We start from the raw sequence: 22,550 nt of genomic DNA on the forward strand, positions 1-22,550 counted from the left end.
GAATTACATGATAGGAATCTACACTTGTGACTTTACATTCGTGGAAGAAAGGATTAAAACAACTCTTCCTTGTGCTAAACTGTAGCTAATTTTAGACTGACAAATAATTCTTCAAGTCCTCCATTTGCCAAAAATATTGTACTGCATCAGCCATTCATTTGAAAACAAGGGGATCCGTGAACCCAGTATCTGAGAAGAGGTAGGTTCCATTATTTTCTAAAATGTGTTGGTATTTTTGGGAGCTGTAGGTCCAACGCAATACAACTACTGTAATCTTCATTCTTGAGTAAGTGAAATAAATTAATTTTGATTTGTGGTGCTTTTTAATATCTTTACTTTATTCCTAAACTAACCCTTTATTTCCTCCCATCGTTATTTTCTGGGTAGTCAATGCTTGCCATATGTTATGGTGTAGGTTAACATAAGACATATTTCCCCCTCCAGTAAATCTTCCAGAGTCAGCCAATCAGCCCCACTCCTTTACATTTGACAGTTTTCTACTTTTGGAGTATTTGTTTATAATGGGCATATTTGGTGGCACTGGGTGTCTGGGACCTCTAGTAGAAACATGTTGTGTATCTCAAAGCAAAATGTTTTTTATATACAATGAGATTTAATGCCCCCAGTAGTGCTGATATGGCTTAGCTGTAACTGGTGTAGGGAATTTATTTGTTGGTCTACTACATTATAATGTGTTTATATGTACTGATACATAGAAAATGATGAATGTTCATCATGTTTAGGTTGTGGAAGCAAAGTGGCAGACTCTGCATGCGTGGCCTGTGCTCCTTAGCTGCCTTCCAGTGCTTATCCTGACATACGTTCCCCTCTGCAGATCCCCTCAAATGTTCACTCAGCCCAGCCTCACCAAAATGTCCAGAAAATTGGTGTTCCATAACACTGTCACTGTGGGGAATAAGTTTGTATTAGCATGGTAAAGTGCTTTGATTATTACTGTATCAGTTTACTAGCACTTAGTCTAAATTGTTTTGTAAAGCAAGGGTATGATTTAGTGTTTACCTCTACATACCAAATGCCTCTCTGTTGTATATATTTCAAATTTTGATGAAGTATGTGATTTTTACTACATTGTCTGCAGGGGTTGATTTGGTTCATTAAATCCTTTTCAGGATCAGTCTATGATGTTTGGAAGTGACAGGAGCAGATTTATGGAGGGGAAACGTGCCGTAGAGGACAAGAACCTTGGTCCTTTAGTGAAAACCATCATGACTCGCTGTATTCAGTGCACACGATGCATCAGGTAAGTTGTGCTCATAATTTTTAGTTCACTGCAGTTAGTTCATATCACTTGCATATAATTGACTGCTCCACGGCATCTAGCTATTATTAAGGACACCTCCAAATGACTTGGGATGGATGGGTGTGGTGTCCTGAAGAAGTGTCTGTTGGCAAGACATCATCTCCTTATAACATGAAAGAACTGAGGATGCCTTTCCAATGCCATTGAGCACCTTTGCTAAGAAATGACCAATAAAATGTGCATGGGATTTAGGGTTGGGGGGGGAAGAGAGATGTTTTAATTTTTTTCTTCAGTTTATGATGATGATTTCGGACTCATAATCACAAAATTTGAAGTAGCCTGACCCTCAAAGTATGTATTTAGTGCTCATGTAGACCTTAGAAAAATATTGGTTCGAGGCATGTGGGCTGCTGAATTCATATCTGTGCATAGATCGCCGCCTGGTGTTGGGTCCGGATGTTTGCACGTTGTTGTCCTGGAAGAGTCTTCGAAGTATCCTGGGATAGGTGACTCCTCCCCTGGACTACAGTGCGCATGGGCATCCTCTCCATCCTCAGATTGTTTTTTTCCGCCATTGGGTTCGGATGTGCTATCTTAACTCAAGTTAGGAAAAACTTTGTTGAGGCCGAAAGGCCTCTAGTTCGCGTCGGTACTGTTTTCTCGATCGGTTTCGATACTACCTTTGTTAGTTTACTAACTTTCAGAACCGACTTTTCGCATCTTACCTGCCCATCGACGATGGAATCGAGGACACCATTCAAAAGGTGTCCGGTATGCAATGCGAAATATCCCCACATCGACGTCCATCCGGTGTGCAACAAATGCCTTTCGCCGGATCACGACGAATCTACATGCATGGCCTGTGCCCGGTTCCGTTCCAAGAAGACTCTACGGAATCGACGAGCGGCGAGACTCGAAGCGCAGCACGCGGCACCGGCCCCGGCAGACATCTTCAACGCCGAGACCGAAGATGTCGAAGAATTGGAGATCCTACCCTCCAGTCCCGTTTCCGAACATGACTCCGGATCGGACGACGTCGACGAATCACTCTTATGCAGAGATGAAGACGATACCGAGGTAGGAGACTACGATGAGGCCTTAGGGGCCGAAGAGAGTAGCTCCAATGACGAGCAAGGCCTACCCGTTCAGACTGAAGAGAGCCCAGTGCCACAGTCTATGGCTCCGGTCAAGGGATCGCCTTCGGGCCTTACCCAAGACCTATCCCGCAGTTCTTCGGCCCCGCCCTCGGGCCCGGCCTCGGACATTCAGCGGCAGCCATTATTACCTAAACCGGCTGGTTTCCCTTCTTCCAAACCGAAACCTGCACTGGTTCAATTGAAACCGAAACCAAAAGTGGCGCTGGTCGGATCGAGGCCTTCCACACCTTCGACGCCAGCGAAACGCGTCGGCACCGAGCGCACCAAGCGAGTCTTCGGTGCCGAACTTGAAGCGGCCGACGTCGGAGTCGGCATACGGAAAAAGGCCTTCGGTGCCACCAAACCTGATCGGCTCCCAGCGTCGACGCCATCGACTCCGACACCAAAGGTCACACTGCCTGCTGCGTCTCACATCGCTTCCACGGCAACGCCAAAGCCTCATGCATCGAAGACGTCGACGGCCATTCCCGCCCCTCGACTCGATGACCCACCGGCGCCGAAAAAGTCCACGGCCGCCTCTACAGACCTGGTCGGCGCTAAAGCCTCAAAGGCGCTCCAAGTGCGACCTGTTGCGGCACAAAGCAGCAAAACCAAAACGGTCCTCCAGGACACGTCGGGCTCCGGCCCAATAAAAGCTCCAGCAGCCTCTTCGGCGCCAGCCAACATTACTTTTGGCCTGCCTCCGTCCACGATCCCGAAAATGTTCCAACTCAGGACACGGGTCACCCACACCACAATTACACCTGCTGAGACGTCTCCGTCACATCTCATCGACGCCAACACCGGCAGGATGGTTATCCATGAACGGAGGATAACTTCGGAGCCACCTTTGGACCCTTTCCGGATCCCACTAAAAAGAAAGCTGCCTGTGGACTCAGAACCTGTCCTTTGCGAATCTTTCCACTCGCCCTACCAGGATCCACAATCATTCTCTCCCACACACTCCGACACGGATGTGTTGGAGGACTACATGGGTGACCAAGTCCCCTACCACGGAGACATAGACCCTGATGACCAACAGGACCCTGATCAAACGTGGGGCGACCCTGTAGACCCAGGTGCACCTCTAGATGCACAGGACCCACAACTCTATGGGGCGAAAACATCTCCCACAGAGGACACTGCAGCGTTCAACGCTCTCATTGAACGTGCCGCAAATAATCATGGAGTGCAGCTTCACTCTGACACCGTCGAGGACGACTTTCTTATGGACACCTTCGCATCCTCAGAAAGGCATGTAAAAACTCTGCCCATGTTAAAAGGGGTCCTCAAACCAGCCAAGGACATCTTCAAAGAACCCACCAGGGCACGGGTGATAAACCCCAGGATCGATAAGAAATACAGATCGGCGCCTGGGGACCCTACTTACATCAGAGGCCAATTACCACTAGACTCCATTGTCGTAGCGAATGCTCGCAAGAGGGCACACTCGCAAACGACAGGTGACGCTCCTCCCCCGGACAAAGAGTCCAAGGTGTTAGAGACCTCTGGCAAGCGAGTTGCCGCCCAGGCTGCCAACATATGGCGCATAGCCAACACTCAAGCGCTCCTCGCTCGCTACGATAGAGCGCACTATGACACATTGGAGCAACTACTCCAACATCTCCCTGACCAGTTCAAAGAAGGTGCAGAAATTCTTATCAGAGAGGGACAGCTACTCACAAATGCTTCCATCAAGTGTGCACTAGATGCCGCAGACACGGCTGCCAGGGCCATAAACACAAGCGTCATGCTGCGACGACATGCCTGGTTGCGAATCTCCGGATTCAAACCTGAGGTGCAAAATAATATACTCAACCAGCCTGTCAACCCCGACTATTTATTCGGACCGGAGGTTGACACCACCCTTGAGAAAATAAAAAAGGACACGGACACCGCAAAGTCCATGGGGGCTCTCCAGACTCAGTCCTTTCGGAGCAGCTCCTTTCGTCGCCCCGGAAATAGAGGAGCAGGTAGAGGACAGGGGTCACAGCAGACCTACAACAAGGGCAATACACAAACCACCTACGATAAAAACACCCGGGGTGGATATCGTGGCTCCAGTACAAAGGAAAGAGGACGCGGCTACGGCAACACCAGGTCCTCCCCCAAGAACAAGCAGTGACGCCCTCTCCCTTCCTCCCGACCACATAACACCTGTCGGGGGAAGGCTACAAAGGTTCCTGTCCACGTGGAACTCCATCACCACGGACAGGTGGGTCAAAGATATTGTCAAATACGGTTACTGTCTAGAGCTAACCTCCACTCCACCCACAATACCTCCAAGAAACCGTCCTATGTCCTCAGAGCACTTAACGCTCTTACAGCAGGAGGTGCAAAGTATGCTTCTAAAAGGCGCTATAGAGGTCGTACCCGTCCACGAGCAGGGTACGGGAGTGTACTCCCTCTACTTTTTAATACCGAAAAAGGACGGGTCACTCAGACCTATACTAGACCTGAGACCCCTGAACCGATACATTCTTTCCGAGCACTTTCACATGCTCACTCTCCAGCAAGTCCTTCCGCTTCTCAAGCAGGGAGACTTCCTAGCCACGCTGGACCTCAAGGATGCGTATTTCCACATACCCATTCACCCCTCCCACAAAAAATACCTCAGGTTCACTGTTCAGGGGCAGCACTACCAATTCAAAGTCCTTCCCTTCGGCGTGACAACAGCACCCAGGGTCTTCACGAAGTGCCTAGCTACTGTGGCGGCACATCTACGGAGGCAGCACGTACACGTCTACCCCTACCTGGACGACTGGCTCGTTCAAGCACAATCAGCCCGGCAATGTGCCAACCACATGTCCCGCACCATTCACCTCCTTCACAGTCTGGGATTCTCACTAAATTACCCGAAATCCCATCTCCAGCCCGCACACGTACAACAGTACCTAGGTGCGACTATAGACACTCTGGCGGCCACAGCTCAGCCAAATTTAGTGAGGATCAACAGCATGCAAATGCTGATCTCCAGGTTCAAACCCCAACACTCACTTCCAGCGCGAGTGTTCATGCAGTTGATAGGCATGATGGCCTCCTGCATTTTCATAGTCCCACACGCGAGATTACGTATGCGCCCGCTTCAGGAGTGCTTAGCACGTCAGTGGAATCAGGCTCAAGGACAGTTGAAAGACCTAGTGTTGGTGAGCGGTCGGGCATACAACTCTCTGCATTGGTGGAATCCACAAAACCTTTGCAAGGGCCGACCGTTCCAAGAGCCTGTTCCACAAATAGTACTGACAGCGGACGCGTCTCTCCAGGGATGGGGAGCTCATGTACTCCACTACACAGTGCAGGGACTATGGACGACACAGAAAAAGATGCACATCAACCTTCTGGAACTGATGGCAATCTTCCTGGCCATGAAGGCATTCAAAGTACATCTGTGCAACAAAGTCGTGTTGATCCGGACGGACAACATGACTGCCATGTACTACATACAGAAGCAGGGAAGAACACACTCTCCACAGTTGTCTCATCTGGCTCAGAGCATGTGGAAGTGGGCCATTCAGAGGAACATGTTCCTCATGGCAGAACACCTCCCGGGCAAGGACAACCAGATGGCGGATCTGCTCAGCAGACACAGCCACCAGATGCACGAGTGGGAGCTACACCCTTCAGTACTCCAACCGTACTTCCAGCAGTGGGGTCATCCAGAGATAGACCTCTTCGCCACAAGCGAAAACGCAAAATGCCAAAGCTTTGCCGCCAGGTTCCCACATCCGCAGTCGCAGGGCAATGCGATATGGATGAACTGGTCCGGCAGATTTGCGTACGCTTTTCCCCCAGCGCCGTTGATACCGCTGGTGGCTCGCAAACTCAGACAACACTCCCTGACACTCGTCCTAGTTGCTCCTACGTGGGCACGCCAGCCATGGTACACCACCTTCCTCGAACTTTCCGTGGTGCCGCATCAAAGGCTGCGGATCAAACCCGCGCATTTGACGCAGAACCATGGAGAGATTCAGCACCCAGATCCGCAACAGCTGAACCTGGCAATCTGGCTCCTGAAGTCCTAGAGTTTGGCTACCTCAACCTGCCACCTGACTGTATGGACATCATCAAGGAGGCCAGGAGACCCACTACAAGAGCTTGCTATGCAGCCAAATGGAAAAGGTTCGTCATTTATTGCAGTAATAATGACATTAACCCGCTGGACGCATCCATCCAAAACATCATTTGTTACCTCTTACACCTATACCGATGCAATCTGGCGTACACCTCTATACGTGTCCATTTGACCGCAATATCGGCCTATCTGCAAACCAGGCAGCACCTCTCACTATTCAGAGTGCCTGCCATCAAAGCATTCTTGGAAGGACTCAAACGAGTCATTCCACCAAGCCACCCACCGGCTCCAATGTGGAACCTCAACCTGGTCCTCACACGCCTGATGGGTCCACCCTTTGAACCTCTCCACTCATGCGAGATTCAATTCCTCACCTGGAAAGTAGCTTTCCTGATAGCGATCACTTCTTTAAGAAGAGTTAGTGAACTCCAGGCACTAACAGTTCAAGAGCCATTTATACAGGTTCACGCCAACAGGGTCGTTGGCGTGAACCTGTATAAATGGCCGTTTTCTTCCAAAACCCACAAACTGTCGCGGAAAGAGCACTCCATACACTAGATGTAAGGAGGGCCCTCATGTACTACATCGACAGGACTAAACCCTTTAGGAAGACAAAACAACTGTTCGTTGCCTTTGCCCCACACCACAAAGGTAACGCCATCTCCAAAGCAGGGATAGCCAGATGGATAGTTAAGTGTATTCAAATGTGTTATCAAAAGGCAAAACGCACATTAACTATTCCCCCACGAGCCCACTCAACACGTAAGTTAGGGGCTTCCATGGCTTTTCTAGGAAATATTCCCCTGCATGATATATGTAGAGCAGCCACCTGGTCCACTACACACACATTTACCAAACACTATTGTGTAGATGTGCAATCAAAACAGCAGGCAGCTGTAGGACAGGCTGTTCTCAAAACCCTTTTTCAGACCGCTGCAGCTGGCACTGGTAGCCGCCGCTAATAGAGGGCACTGCTATACATTCTATGCACAGATATGAATTCAGCAGCCCACATGCCTCGAACTGAATATGCTACTTACCAGTATGCATCTGTTCTTGGCATGTAGGGCTGCTGACATTCATATCGCCCTCCCTCCTCCCCGGCGCCTGTAGCAGCTGCAGCTCTCAGAATTACTGTATAGCATGGTCATCACTTTCTATATCTACTCCATCACTGCCACAATGGCGAAAAACAATCTGAGGATGGAGAGGATGCCCATGCGCACTGTAGTCCAGGGGAGGAGTCACCTATCCCAGGATACTTCGAAGACTCTTCCAGGACAACAACGTGCAAACATCCGGACCCAACACTAGGCGGCGATCTATGCACAGATATGAATGTCAGCAGCCCTACATGCCAAGAACAGATGCATACTGGTAAGTAGCATATTCAATTCTTAACATGCACTTTTGAGAAAATCTAAAAACATCAACATGTTTAAAATCGAACAGTATTGTATATCTATTTTCAGTTCTTTGTTGTATGAGAGTAGATTATTAATTTAGATAGACAAGTGTCCACCTCAGAGGGAAGGCCACAACTTGCTAGATGTCACACAATTTCTATAAAATCAACCTGTGCTCAATCTCGTGTAATGTGTCACAAAGCAGTCAGGCTTAAGTAAAAAGCAATATGTAAAGTATTTAAGCTGTGCACATTCAGTAGAAAAAGTCACACAAAACACAATAAAGTTTCTCAAACAGGCTTAAGATAAAGCAGGTATATGTATGAGTAAAATAAGACTAAAATGAAAAATATCAATTAAGGGGCACCAGAGTTAGGATATTTAAAGATTTAAGTGAAAATGAAACCAAAAAACGCCAATGAAAGTCTATGGAAGCAGTGGACTGGGACCCAAGCGCGATTTGAGGCTGACGGTGATGAAGCCCTGGACAGATGTAACTGACTGGTCCTAGTGAAAGTCAGGAAGTCAAAAAATTCGAAAACATTTTGAAGTCCTTAAGTGGGTTGTTGCTGAAATTGTAGCCGTTGCCATGGAACTGAAGATTGGATACTTGAAGCAGGTTTATCCCGCCAGACAATTTAGAGGCTTTGAGGTTTCTCTCTGAATATTTTCCAAGTTGCCTTGCCGAATAGGATGTAGTCGTTTTTTCAGAGGTGTTGGGAGCTGAAAATCAGTCTAATGCCATGAAACTGCCATTCACATTACTTTTGCCTCAGGTCCTCCTGAAGCTCTGGAGGAAATGTTTTTCATGGTTTCCAAACTTTCTACTGGTGCCCTAACAACCACAGGAGTACACTTCAAAGACCCCCAGGACCTAATGGGAGGGCTATTAGAAACTCTTAGCGTGTCAGGCAGAGTCCAACAGCAAAGTCAAGTCTAATTCCAGTTGCACCAGGTCAGCTGGGCGCTTCCAGGAAAAGACCTCTTGCAGCTTGTTGTGTCCCTGTAGCCACACATGAGGTTAGCCAATTGACCCTTGGGAGTCCACGTCTTTGTCACAAGTACAAGAAGGATCGGTCCAGTCCTTCTGGGATCCTATCAGGTCAGAGAGTGCAGGACTAGTCCTCTTCTGGTCTTCCACAGTTTTGAAAGTGTTCTAAGGAGGGACCCTGGAGGTGCCACATTTATACCTGGTATCAGCTAATGGGTGGCGGTGACTCCTGGGCGCTCTCTAACGAATAGGGTAAAAGATCCAGGGGCAAACCTACCCACTTTTTCAGTAGTTCATGTTTGCCTTAATGTGAATGGTCAGATTGGCAAATGGCTTTGGCCACACTAAACATGGACTTTGAGTGTTGTGTGTATGAAGGGGAGTGCACTGTTGTAATCACTTGTTACCTCTCGCACCCAACACAAACATTCAGTTAGAAGCAGGCCCTGTACCCACATCAAACTAGGAAACAAAAGTCTGGTATGACAAAAACAGGGTCCTGCAGCATCCAAACAGGGGGTACATAAGACTTGGCCTGGCATCCTGTTTGCTCCCTTTCAAGTGTGCCAAAGTTTTTACATGTGGCTGCTGAGATCAGTTGAGCCATCTGCCCATTCAGGTCAACCTGTCAATCACAGTGCCCTAATCATGTGGTTCCTGCAAGTAATTTCACACCTCATTTGGGGCGAAGGACAGGCTGGAGTTTGAAAACTGTAATGCTAATTATCCTCCTGAATGCGCAGGCAGATAAAGGGTAACTTTCTAAAATTTACTTTTCTAATGTATTAAATAAAAATCCAACTTTACTAATAAATTGGAATTTTATTAAATATATCAAATAAGTATTTTAATGGCGTCTAAAGCTGATACAGGTCAAAAATTGTTGATTAATACTTTTGGTTTCCCTATGTACTAGTTACCACCTGAGCAGTCACAATGACGTTTTGGACGAAGTCACTGGGGAAATATGCCATTTCTGATGTCATTTGTTCCATTCTTAAATATTATGCACCCTAACTTGTGGGCAGCAAGACTGAGGGGTGTCTTATTGAATATTTAAATTGGGTTTTCCTATCTAACAAAAAGTTGATTTTGTCCAGTCTGTGCAGTAGGTCTCAAGATTTTGTTGTGCGACTACACAGGGTAGTCTTGAAACCATATTTCCATTGCTAGTTTAGTGGATGGCACAATAGTTGCCACCGACCACAAGTGGCATTGAACTTTCCATGCCTGTGGGTGTACTTCTGCACCACATACTGTAGCCTATTTGAAAATCAGGTTCTAATCAGATTTCAACATGTTTTATGGGTCCGAGCATATACACTGGGTAGTAGTGCCCCATGTTAGAGTTCAAGATTACCAGCACAAGAGTCCCAACAAAAAATTAAAAACTGGTGCTGACCACCCAAAAGGGGTCACTTTGCAACTTGTGTGCAGTTGCATGTAAGTTTGTGGGAGTACATGTTCATGAAGGTGGTGTTTTTTAAAGTGTTGTTATGTCTACAAGATATGAATTGAACTGGTCAAAGGTTTGAAGGCCTCCCAGTCCAGAGCACTTTCACAAGATAGAAATACATCTCTACAATCATAAACCAACATGGTTATCTTTTAGCAAAAAGAAAAGAATATATTTAAAGATCCACTAGAAAATTAAGATCGCTTTAAAAATACAGGGAGCGGCTGCTAAAAACTTTGTATTTTCACCCCTTTTCAAAGAGTAAAATGAAAGGAAACTGTTCTCATAGATGTACCATCACATATAATTCCAACATGCGCGTGATATATCTCTGTATAGTCTGTTGCACATGGAAACCAAATGGAGCAACCTGATATCCCCAAGGGCATCAGGGTTTAAGGCTCAATTGTGAGGGAGAAGTCCTAAAAATACATTGAAATAATCTACAATGTAATAAGTTGCTGTAGGTTTTCTTGTGCTCTATCTCAATGAACATGACCATTACACGTGTCTTCCTGTTTACATGGATTGAGACCCTAGAGCTTAGCTCTTAGGTCAAAGGGAAATGCACAGTGCACCCCCTCTTTTACAGAGTGGCTACTGCACTCTTTTCCTAAGCTTTGGTTGGGTAACAGTGGTGACAGCATTAATCTATTTTCAGGGGTGCTTGTACCCCTGTATCCTGTAGGAGGAGTTATATACCAGCTTCCATCTGGTAAATTTTGTGCAGTCCCCATTACCTGAATTCTTTTGCTTCTGTCATATGGGAATGTGTATTTTGTGAGGTAGTGGGCTCACTGGGTGAGAATAGTGAGCATTGTGTTTAATGTGCGACAAGCTGGTATTTGTTCTGCGGGGCATTCTGGCTCTCCTGTGCTCCTCCATATTTTTTGTAGATGCTTGTGTGGGTTGAGGTAGGCATCAGCTCTTATCTGTATTTAGCAGGGACTGTTTTTGCTGGGACAGCCCCCTCCTTCCTGCTGTGTGATGGTCAGGGCCTCCTGTCTGGAGTTTATTAAAATTCCTCTCTAGGGGCATAGCGGGACAGCTCCAGGAGACTGTAAAGGAAGGGTCCTCACATGGACTGGTCAAGCAGTGAAGTGCAGGAAGTATGCCACAGAATTGGAACAGCACCTAGGATTCAAAGGTAGCAGACCCCTTGATTGGATTAGCCTGTCAGTCAGGGAATGATAAGTCTGGCCTCATCTGCCAGTTGGTTGTCCAAGGCTGTTCTTTTCTGACCAGGCATTCACAAGGGGTTGTCAAGGAACCAGAGAACTACGAGTGTAATCTAGGGGAGTTGAATTGTAATAGTTCCAGACCCGAGGACAAGGTTTAACTAGAGGTGTCTCGAGCTTTGTCCTTGCTTGTACTGCACTTGGGGCTAGTAGCATCATCCCTAAGGGTCCCATGCTATTAAAATATCTAGACTGACCAGTGAGTTCTCTTGTACAGGCCCCCACCCATTTTGTGTCATCTGAGTCTGTCCGGGTGAACTGAACCCTCTTGAGCCGCTAATGGCTACTGGCTAATGGGACTCCAATAACTGTGCCAAGATGCCAAGCACTCCTAACCAGACCCCTGACACCACCAGAGTGTTGTTCTCGCCAAGGAAGAGTGGGCACTTCTTTTGTTTTTAGTGGGTGGACAGTGTGTTGATCAGGAACATTTGGTTTATATCATCTGCTGAAACAATATCCCTGCACTACAAATATTGGTACAATTTCTCTAGATTTGAAGATAAGCCTGTGCAACATGGTCTGTAAAATACAGTGTTAAGTGTTTTTCATACTGCGTAGCGTCTAGGTGCTATAATACTGTTTGGAGTCAAAGTCCTGACCCAGAGTGTTGTAGAGTCTTCTGGTTCTCACTGTGTATCTTAGTTTTAACTTTAGTATAGTTTCCCTATTTGTATTAAAGTACTTTTCTTTTATGAAGTAAAGCACTGAATGGTCATTGAATTTATTAGATGTTATTACGGTATAGATTGTATTCTGAATGTCTATCCCACTTCACCGTCTCCTGGAGTAAGCCTTAAACTTCACTGACTCGCTGCCCTGAAAGAGTCACATGCCATAGAGGAGTATGTGTCGAGTTTGGGGTCCAGTAGTGCTGTGGCCCCAGCGGTGAACAACTCCAGGTGATGCAACTGGAACCCATTAAGTCCTCAGAAAATCGATCATCAAAAGTTATGAAACTAAATTATGCAGCACTTCATTTATTGCATAGTGATCTTTTTCCCCTTTCCTTCCTTCTTTCTCAATCTTTTTTGGGGTACATTATTTCAGTGTTAGACTGCAATAGAAGATTTTTTTTGGGGAGTATTTTTAAAAGCCGAAATGAAACGGGAAGAGCTTGCAGCAGCCTGCCACAGATAAAGCTCTCCTTTCAAACAGTGACTCCCTCCCTCTGCCCCCACAGTCCACCACCCTGAGAGTGGTAAACTTTCCATTTAATTTGCCTCTTGGCAGAGGATAACAAAAAAACGATTGGCTGTTAAATGACGTCAAGAAAAGATTCAAATAAGTCTGCTCTTCCCCAGACTATACTTCAGAGAGTGTCTGGCTCAGGACGTCTGAGTTTTTCTTTGCAGGAGGAAAGCAGAAGGGTTTGCCAAACCCCACAAGAACTGCATCTACTCCTGTTATATTACTTATTAGTAAAGAAGAAACCTCTGACTATTGATTGTTGTTATATTTTGGATCTGAAAACACCAACGGATGAGTAAAGAGGGAGAAGTTCTCCATGTTAGCTCTTCATCTGAGCATCCCTCATCTTTACCCAGGGGATTGATTGACACCCACATCCCCATTTGCAAAACACATCAGAAATGTAATTGGTTACATAAAGGAATCTCCCTCTACCGGTTACGTGAGCTTCCTTTTCTCTCAAGTTAACACGGTTTTTCAAGTGCATGGCGGTTGTAGGAGCAGCTCTGTAGTCACAGGGCATATTCGTCTGCTCATAGTAAAACCAAGTCTGCAGTTCAGCCTCACCAGGAATGTGATCCTGGCTTCAGAGGCATCCATTTCAATTTATACGGATAAACAAATTGTGATACAAGCTTCAATCTAAGTCTTATTGACTCCTTTTCAAATGCTTATAAACATAAACGAAAAACTCCCAGCAGATTACAACTCTAAAGCGACCATGAGGAACACATACGAGGGCTGACCTATTTCCCTCACCTAGATCAAGAAGAGGAATGCAAGGGAGGTTATAACAAAGGAATCAGTCATAACGCCTTCTAAAATAAATTACAGTCCAGGTTCTCGATCAAGTACTGTGCTTACTTCCCTGAAATGACTTTGACTTAACTCTATACATGCCGTATATCATACCCTGAGATAGGAGTAATAACCTCAAATAACCTAGACACTAATATCCTGACCAGAACCCTGGCCAAATGAAACCTATAAACCTATTCTGGACTTGCAGTTTTCATCAGCTTATTTAGCAGTCAACCAGAAAGACAACAAGAAATGCAGAAACCTATTATAAAATCTTTACTTTATAGTGTCACTCCAGCGAGATAAAAACATCGGAACCAAATCCCAGTACTTTCCATATAATTTACCAACTCCATTGACAAAATACCATTCTCGTAACATTTTAATGGAATTTCTTACTGACAATATTATCAGTTCTAACATCATTATCCTCCTCTTGGCTTTTAACTTGCATTGGGACGACTCAAATTACTTTGTATTAGTTTTGATAGCCTCCTATGTAGTCCATTACAATCGCATTCAACTGTGTAACACACCTACACACCCTCATTGCCTGAGAGGGGCTACGGAAAATAGACTCTTATCTGGCACAGGTCTGACCATCGTTTCATGCTCTTATCAATCCTCGAAATCTGATCCAACAGACAATGAAAAAGACCAAAAAAGAGTCAGAGACCTAAGAAACGTAGTCAAGGACACTCTTTTAGCCGAAGGTCACCACATGTATCAACGCATCCCTCCTGCAAAGGTAATCAATAAACTATAAAATCACTAACATTCCTGCATACAACTTCAGACGATTAGTCAAAAGCTGGCTCTTGCCCAAATGTCAGCTATTCTCACATCCAACAGTGTACCACAACAGTATTGCCGGACATGACAAACTGTGCCTCTCACCACATGGAGATGAGTTGTTGTTATACATGTTTACATGTATATTACCCAGAAGATACCTGTGTGTATATAAGACAGTGTCATAATTGGTGCTTCAATGTACAAATAGGTGCATATATTGAGGAGTTTATGCCTGCTACCAAAACTTTAAGAAATCTCATGTAAAAATGTTCATACTTCACCACAAGATAAATCTACACATTGACAATGTATATATTGCTACTGCTTTGCACATATGGGTATTTATATAGAGGGGCTTTCTCCAGCCAGTAAAACCTTCATCATGTGATGTGTGCATATATGTATGTATAAGATCATTTTATTTTTCCGCAAAAAAAAATTCCTTCTTAAAACCTTTGTCCCTCCTCTCTCTGATCCCAAACCTTTCGGACTACTATGAACCCCAAAAATATCCTTCTCAAATGTTCCTCTCCTTTTTTAGCCATGTCACCCAACTAGCAGTCACACACAACTACTATTTACAAAAAAAGAACTTGCTTCTTCCCTTTTGAAATCCATTCCCTTCATCCTAGACCTACTCTAAACACTACTAAACACACAAGAAAGCAAGAGGACACACCTAAAGTACAACAATAAAAAAATACTGATCTACTATTAACTTCTAGTCTTGGGTTCCGGAGTAGCTACTCGTCGCAAATAGCTTTAATGCCTTGTTAGGAGTAGTAAGTGCGGTATAAATACCATTTAGGGATTGAGGGATAACGGAACAATGGCACTAAAACAATACTAATGATTAAAATATCAGCTCAATGGTACTGATTAACAAAAGGAAAACCTTCAGAGCAAACGAAAGAGCATGGTATAAAAACCTCTCTTCAAAGTTGTAGTTGACACATCTGCACATGGAAAGAAATACATTAAAAATGCTTTTAAAGCTAACTCTCCTTTTATCAAAGTAGAAGAAAGCCAAGCAAAAGTGTCCCACAAAGGTATAGAAAATCGTAAAGCCGTGTACCCGCACCCATCCCCAATTGTGATCATACACTCCTCCAAAGAGAAGTGTGAAGAGCTTCACCTTCATCGTGGAGAAATTGAAAAAAATGAACTTGCCCTCCATAAGATTAGAATTGTATACCAAATAACCAAAGATCTAAGCCCTCCTGATTCTTCTTTTTTATTTATATATTTTTTCAAATTCTTCTTTTTTTTTAGAATTAACTTCTGAAGATTAGAGAAAAATCACTGCCAAAATCAGATCTTGCTCTCACTTCATCAAATCGATTTCACTCCTTTCTTTTAAAAGAGATCATCCGCTTGATATACCCTTTTGGCTGAACCTAACTAAGATATGCCGCTGACTGCGTAAAAACATGACCTATTGTATCACAACCTAAAAAACCAGACTGACTGAAAGGAACTAATCTCCAATACATTTTCAGAACTAACATTCCACGTCAAAGTTCTTGAAATCTGCATGGAAAACCAGCTCAAACTCTTTTAAGGTAAATATATTGTCTGGACCCCAGAATGTGCACTTCAAAGCAGCGTTTTTTGCATGTTTCTTGGCATGTTCCACAAACAAGCTCCCCTGTTGGAAAAGTTGCCTTGAAGAGGACCCTTCTGGGACATGCCAAGCTTGTGCGTTTGTGAATGCAACCATTCAGCTGGTGTAAATGATAGATTTACTTGAATGTGGAATTATGTAGTGTGGGTTATCGGTGGTGTGGATTTTTAGAGTGTGCATTTTCCACGGATGCTGGGTAAGGTGTTTTATTGTCTAAAAGAAAGAACCGGCTTCCCGAGGCTCCACAACTCATTTGTGACAGTCTATGGAGAAACACAGTTTAATTAGAGACAGCAGCATGGTTTCTACAAGAATAAAACCAGGCTAATGAACCCGATTTGCCAGCACCTTTTTAACTATATTGTAAGATACTTTTTTTTTGTAAAGAATCTTTTTATTGAAACAACACACCATCTCTTTTATAGGATACATGTCATAATAGTCTGACACTTCTCAAACAGACTGGTAACTCAATAACAGTCAGCTAATGATGATTGACAACTTTCCGGTTCTCTCCCCCATCCCGGTCACTTTTCCCTCCCAGTTAAAAATTGTAAGATACTTCACCATCCAAGACTAAAAGCACTCTGTCCTCCTCCCTACCACACAAGCTTTCAGAATAAGTGATATTTTTGAACTGCGACAGATTTATCATCACCCGTACCTCAGTACGGACCCAACTCTTATCAATTTATCTTTCAGTATTACAAGACTGTGGGGGGGTGGATGCAAGAGTGCAGCAGATCCCAGACACCCCTTTCGCCCCCAATGGAAATTGACCCAAAGACAGACCCTATGTTTGCAGGGTCTAGAAAAAGAGGACTTCTCTAGGACTTTACTTGAGTTTGCAAGCACTCCAAAAGCAGGAGCTTTTGCTAAACAGCTAAGAGTGCAGTACCCTCTAGGGGCTAATTCTATGGCTACAGGTTAAGTGGCCTGAAAGTTGTTAAAGGGTAGCCACCTGTATGTTTGATAAATGCCTTTTTTAAATTGTTTTCCCAATGGTTTGAGCTATGCTTTATTTAAAAGTAGTATTTACAATGTTTTAAGCAAGGCTTTAATCAAAGGGGTGATTTACAGTGCTTGCTTTAATGGTGTTATTAATGCTGATAGTAATGCATATTCCTGAAAGGCTGCAATGCTATAATAATAATGATATGAGCACATGATCGCTATGCTTGATTATTCATAACAAGTGCAGAAAAATGATGGTTACTGAAGTCAGTGATGGAATGAAGAATTATTATGACGCGATACTGGTCTTTAAGTGGTTACTTAACTTAACCGTTGTGGTGTACGCGCGCTTTACAAAAACTTTTAGCATAACATAACTTGGACCCGATCGAAAGTGACACCCCACTATATATTTTTAGTGCTACTTAGAGGGGTGTACTGTGATTTTTGAGGTCATGACTCATAAGGGGTCAAATGTATTAATATAACAGAAGACAAATATATTGGAAGAGTTCTCCCGTGTTATTATTGCGAGCCAGCGAATGAAGATTACTATTCCACATAACCTCCCTTCAGTAGGCCTTGGACTGCTCTGCTTCGCTACCCTGAGAGAGTCCAGCGCAACAATGGTGTTTATGGATCCCAGTTAAGGGGTGAATGTGGACTCATTACATGTTCGGGTCCCACAACTAATGGTCCGTTTCCTCACAATAAATAAGTACATCAAAAATTGTAAGCAAGCAGAGTGCTTGTGGAGGGCGAACTTTGACCCTACCTGGTCCTGCTTTATAGGGTCTGTTCTTTCTCCCTTTATCAGCAGTCTAGCTCAGCGCTTGGATACCCCTGTTTACATTTAGGATTTAAAATCAAATTAAAAATAAAAATAGGTGTACTCAAATGCTCAATAAATACTCTCGCTCCTTACATTTAGCCTCCTGTCTCCACTCTGAAACCCGCAAACATCTGATACTACTTTTATGCAGATGACTTGCATATTTACCTGAAAATATCCTCTCCAAAAGATTTGGGTGCCCCAGCTTTTAAATGAGATCCAGTCCGAGATGATACTCTTCTGCCTAAAACTACACCCAATGAAGACTGAATTTCTACTAATCTCCCCATCCAACAGCTAAATTCTAGTACAAAACAGCTCATGGTGAAACCAATATTCAACAATAGGCCTATCATTCTCAAGGGGGCTAAGTCACTATGTTTCATGCTGTTATGCTATGTTCAGTGTATTTGTATAGCACACTATCACCCGGCCGGTGTCCTGGCACTAAGGAGGTGTGAGTCTAGCCATGCCTCGGCATAGTGGGGTGGCTATTTGAAGAACCTGGTCTTCAGCTTCTTGCAGATCTCTAGAAGCGATGATGAGGATCTGATGCAAACCGGTTGGTCGTTCCATGCTTTAGGAGTGATGTAGGAGAAAGCCCGACATCTGGGTCGTTGTATGCATGGGATATGTTGGGCCAGCGTTGTGCAGTGCTTCAAAGGTGAGCGTGAAGAGTTTGAACTTTGCACATTTCTGCATAGGAAGCACTTGGAGCTCATTGAGGTGCGGTGTGATGTGCATGTGCTGCATGGGAGGTTGAGGATGATTCTGACTGCCAAGTTCTGTATGGTTTGTAGTCTTCTGACTCCCTGTTGTCCCTCTTGCTGGCTATGAGTGTATGTGTATTGTGGGTGTTGCTTGGGAGCCATTTGAAGATTTTCCTCAACATCTTCAAGATTCGAAAGCAGAAGGCGGTGATTGCGTTGACTTGCATAGTCATGTCCAGTTTGCTATCAATGATGATCCTAATGTTCTTGTCATGGAGGATGGGGGTGGATATGAGTCACAGTTTGGCCGACCACCAGATAGAGTCCCACTGCAAGGAGTTTTTTTTCCTAAAGGTCACTGTCGGAAAGTGACCCTTTTTAGGTCGAGCCTAGAGGCAGCTCGCATGCGCTGCTCTGCGAGGCATTTAGTAAATGAAACTGGTCTACCACTTTTTCAATGGTTGCTTGGCGTGCCTTTATGAATTCCATTGTTTTGGTTGGTGCACAGGGTACATTTGTTCCACCTTATGGGTGTTTTGTCCCAGCTCTAGCGATTGCCCCAGCTACATGAATCCTTTCAGTTTGGGTCACGTATTTGCTTTAACTGCACTACTTTTTCTTCATATATGGCATTTCGTGCATGTCAACACAGCCTCACACATATGCAGCACTTCATCATCTTTAACAAAGTGTGGCTTATATGTAAGGCTATCTCAGCCATGTACAGCCACTGTGAGAAAGGAAAACATTAAAAAAAAATAATAATGTGAAGCCAAAAAGTTAGTTTACACAGGCTATTGGTTGGAAAATGCAGCTTCACGGATGGGTGCCGCGCTTCATAGTAATTCTTTTATGTCTCACCCATACGCCAAGCGTAATCTTTAACAATGCTGGCTTCATTTTAATTTGGTGTATGCAGTCTGCCTCCTCTCCTCTGTTGCGTCCTGCTCCCACCCCCGTTAATTTTCTATTCCCTTTCTGGCCATCCTCATTGTTTGCACCACATTCGCCCTCTTGTTGTTACTTGCCTTCTCTCCCTATCATCGTTGTTGCTTGTTTACACATCACATCCTTTTTCACTGGCACCGTGCATGCTCGTTTTACTCTTTTACCCTCTCGCCTCTAAGCAGTAAAGAAACACAGGATTTATCTCTTACTTCCTTTCGGTCCGGAGTTGCCAGCTGAGACAGCAAGCATTGTGCTCCCTTGCAAATCTTGGCACTGTTGGTGTACCACTGCAAAGTGTCTATGTAGGGGAGGGCAGGGCCAGTCCGCTGTCATTTTCTTCCAGGCTGCTTCACAATCCAAAAGGCGATTTTGCCTGCCTTTGTTGCTCCCCCGACGCCTCCCCCTGTTGCTTCATTCTCACCCTCCACGGTTTCCTGATGCCTGCAGTCCTTTTAACTTTGCTATTGGGCTGATCCGCATTGCAAAAATCGCTTTTGTAACCATAAAAGTATTCCTTTTGTCTACCGTCTGCCACCTTTGATCGATAAATAAAAAAAGAAAAGAGAATGCCTCTGTCATGTCTTAGGTGCTTGTATGCTTGGTGATGCATGTCTAGTCATGCAACCAGCAGCGGTTGCATCATTGTGCCTTTTTTTTCTCAGTAAAAAGCATTGAGAAACCAGTAGGTCAACAAGGCGAGACCTATTGGCTTTGCCAATACTTTTTTAAAATGTATGTTCGAGGCATATGAGCTGCAGATTGTACACTTAGCATAGGTCGCCATCTGGTGTTGGGCCCGGATGTTTGCAGTTTGTTTTTCTTCTTGGACAGTCTTTGGAAGTCACGAGTTTGGTGACTCCTCCTTCGGTCCGTACTGCGCATGGGCTTCGGCTCCATCCTCAGATTGTTTTTTTCCGCCATCGGGCTCGGATGTGATACTTCGTGCTCCGGCTTCGAACTTCTACGGTTCCAGCCTCGACGGAAAATCCTCGATTCTTCGAGTTCCTTCATCATCTTCATCTCTCGAAGCGGCACTTTTCTCCATCCCGTACATCGACACCGGCCTTCGGGCCCTCCGCGACTCCGGTCCCGGCCGATGGAAAGGACTCCGTTCAAAAAGTGCCCAAAATGTGGGTCTAAATTTCCCCACACCGACCTCCATCAGGTGTGTAACCTTTGCCTCTCTCCGGAACACGAGGCTAGAGACTGCCCCGCCTGCAAGTCTTTTCGATCGAAGAAGACCATCCGAGATCGAAGAGCTCGACGCACCATGGCGCACTCATCCTCGGCAGCTCCACCGGACATCTTCGGAGACGACGCCGAAGCTTCGGGGCAAACACACACCGAGCAGGAGGAAGACGTCGTCAGCGCTTCCGAGGCCGACGACTCCGACGTGGAGGACGTTACACCAGCGCAGCGGGCCGTGAGTACTATGCCCCCTCCCACCCCCGCGCCGAAAACCAAAGAGACTCAGGTTACTCCCTCGCCTGCCGGCCTGGGCAAAACCAAAACCAAAACTTCGATCACCCCACCTTCGGGCCCGGTGTCGAAGCACCCAAAGTCTCATGGCAGCTCGGGATCGAGCCAGCCGACACCCGGTGCCGAAAAACAGCATCCGGCACCGAAGACTGCAAAATCCAGCTCGACTCCGAAACCACCGGTGCCGAAGCCTGGACACTCGGTGCCGACCAAACACAAACACAAATCTGTCGGCACCGACGCTCCGGCGCCGAAACATCATTCGACGCCGAAACACCCGGAGACCTCAAAAAAGCATGGCGCACACAGACCATCGAAACCCCCGGTTCCGAAATCACCGGTGCCGACAGACGACTCGACACCGTTGGCTCTGTTTACACCAGACCCTTTACAAAAGACTTTGTCCAAAGATCCAAAGACTGGGCTTTTGACTTTAACTACCAAGAAAAGACGCCTTGATGCTCCGGCTCCTCCTCCTCCACCCAAAAGGAAGGACTCTGCTACTTCTCCCCTCAGAGTGCCCTCCCCACCACCGCCTCCCCTACCCACTCCACCTCCTCCACCGCCTCCACCTCACAGGTCTCCGCCACTTTTACCTCACTACGATCCGGCCCCATCCCCAGATCCGGATGATGGGGATCCGGACAATTACCCGGCGGACGCCCCAATGGATCCCACTCCACCAGGGACCCCAGATCCATGGGAGGATTACAATAACCCTGATATACCCAATGTACCTCAGGACGACCTATACCCATCAAGGCCGTCTCCTCCAGAGGACTCCTTAGGGTTTCATCATTTAGTGCAGAGAGCAGCACACTACCATGGGGTGGACATGCACAGTGAACCAGTAGAAGAAGACTTCCTACTGGATACATTTGATATACAAGACAAATCTACTTCCATTTTACCCATGCTTAAGGGTGTCACCAAGCACGCTACAGAGGTGTTCAAAGACCCTGTCAGAGCCAGAGTACTGAACCCTAGAATAGAGAAGAAGTACAAGGCGGCACCCACAGACCCTGCTTACATCAAGGGCCCTGCTCCCCTAGATTCCCTAGTTGTCTCCACAGCTAGAAAGCGGGCTAACTCCCAATCCTCAGGAGATGGCCCACCGCCAGACAAAGAATCTAAACTTCTGGACGCGTCTGGTAAACGCACCGCCTCCCAAGCTGCAAACATGTGGCGCATTGCAAACACACAAGCACTGCTTGCGCGATATGATAGAGCACACTATGACGAACTAGAGGCTCTTATGCAGCACCTTCCAGAAAAATACAAGCACAAGGCTCATGACCTCATACAGGAGGGTAAACTAATCACAAACACCTCCATTAAGTGTGCCCTCGATGCAGCCGACACTGCTTCTAGGGCCATAAATACCAGTGTCCTGCTTCGTCGCCACGCCTGGCTCAGGATCTCAGGGTTCAAACCTGAAGTCCAGGCATCCATACTCAATCACCCCTTTGACCAGGTAACACTCTTTGGGCCAAAGGTAGACGAAGCGCTCGAAAAGATGAAGAAAGACACAGACACAGCAAAGTCTATGGGGGCACTCCAAACACAAGCCTCCAAACGTTCCTTTCGACGCTCGTCCTTTCGTGGCACAGGTAGAGGCTCCTCCACCGATAACGCCTCTACCTCCTACAAGTCCCC

At 45.7% G+C, this 22,550-nt stretch overlaps 1 protein-coding gene across 2 annotated transcripts in view; it reads left to right on the forward strand.

Moving 5' to 3' along the window:
* The window catches only part of NDUFS1 (NADH:ubiquinone oxidoreductase core subunit S1), a 568,511-nt gene that overhangs the window by 172,847 nt on the left and 373,114 nt on the right, over positions 1-22,550 (forward strand). For both annotated transcript variants that reach the window (XM_085648921.1, XM_085648922.1), the window contains one exon: positions 1,131-1,261. In XM_085648921.1, the coding sequence (XP_085505047.1) occupies positions 1,131-1,261 (131 nt within the window). The remainder of the gene's footprint in view (positions 1-1,130; positions 1,262-22,550) is intronic.

The sequence above is a fragment of the Triturus cristatus genome, chromosome 3_2, assembly GCF_964204655.1.
Source record: "Triturus cristatus chromosome 3_2, aTriCri1.1, whole genome shotgun sequence".
In the NCBI taxonomy this organism is placed as follows: domain Eukaryota; kingdom Metazoa; phylum Chordata; class Amphibia; order Caudata; family Salamandridae; genus Triturus; species Triturus cristatus.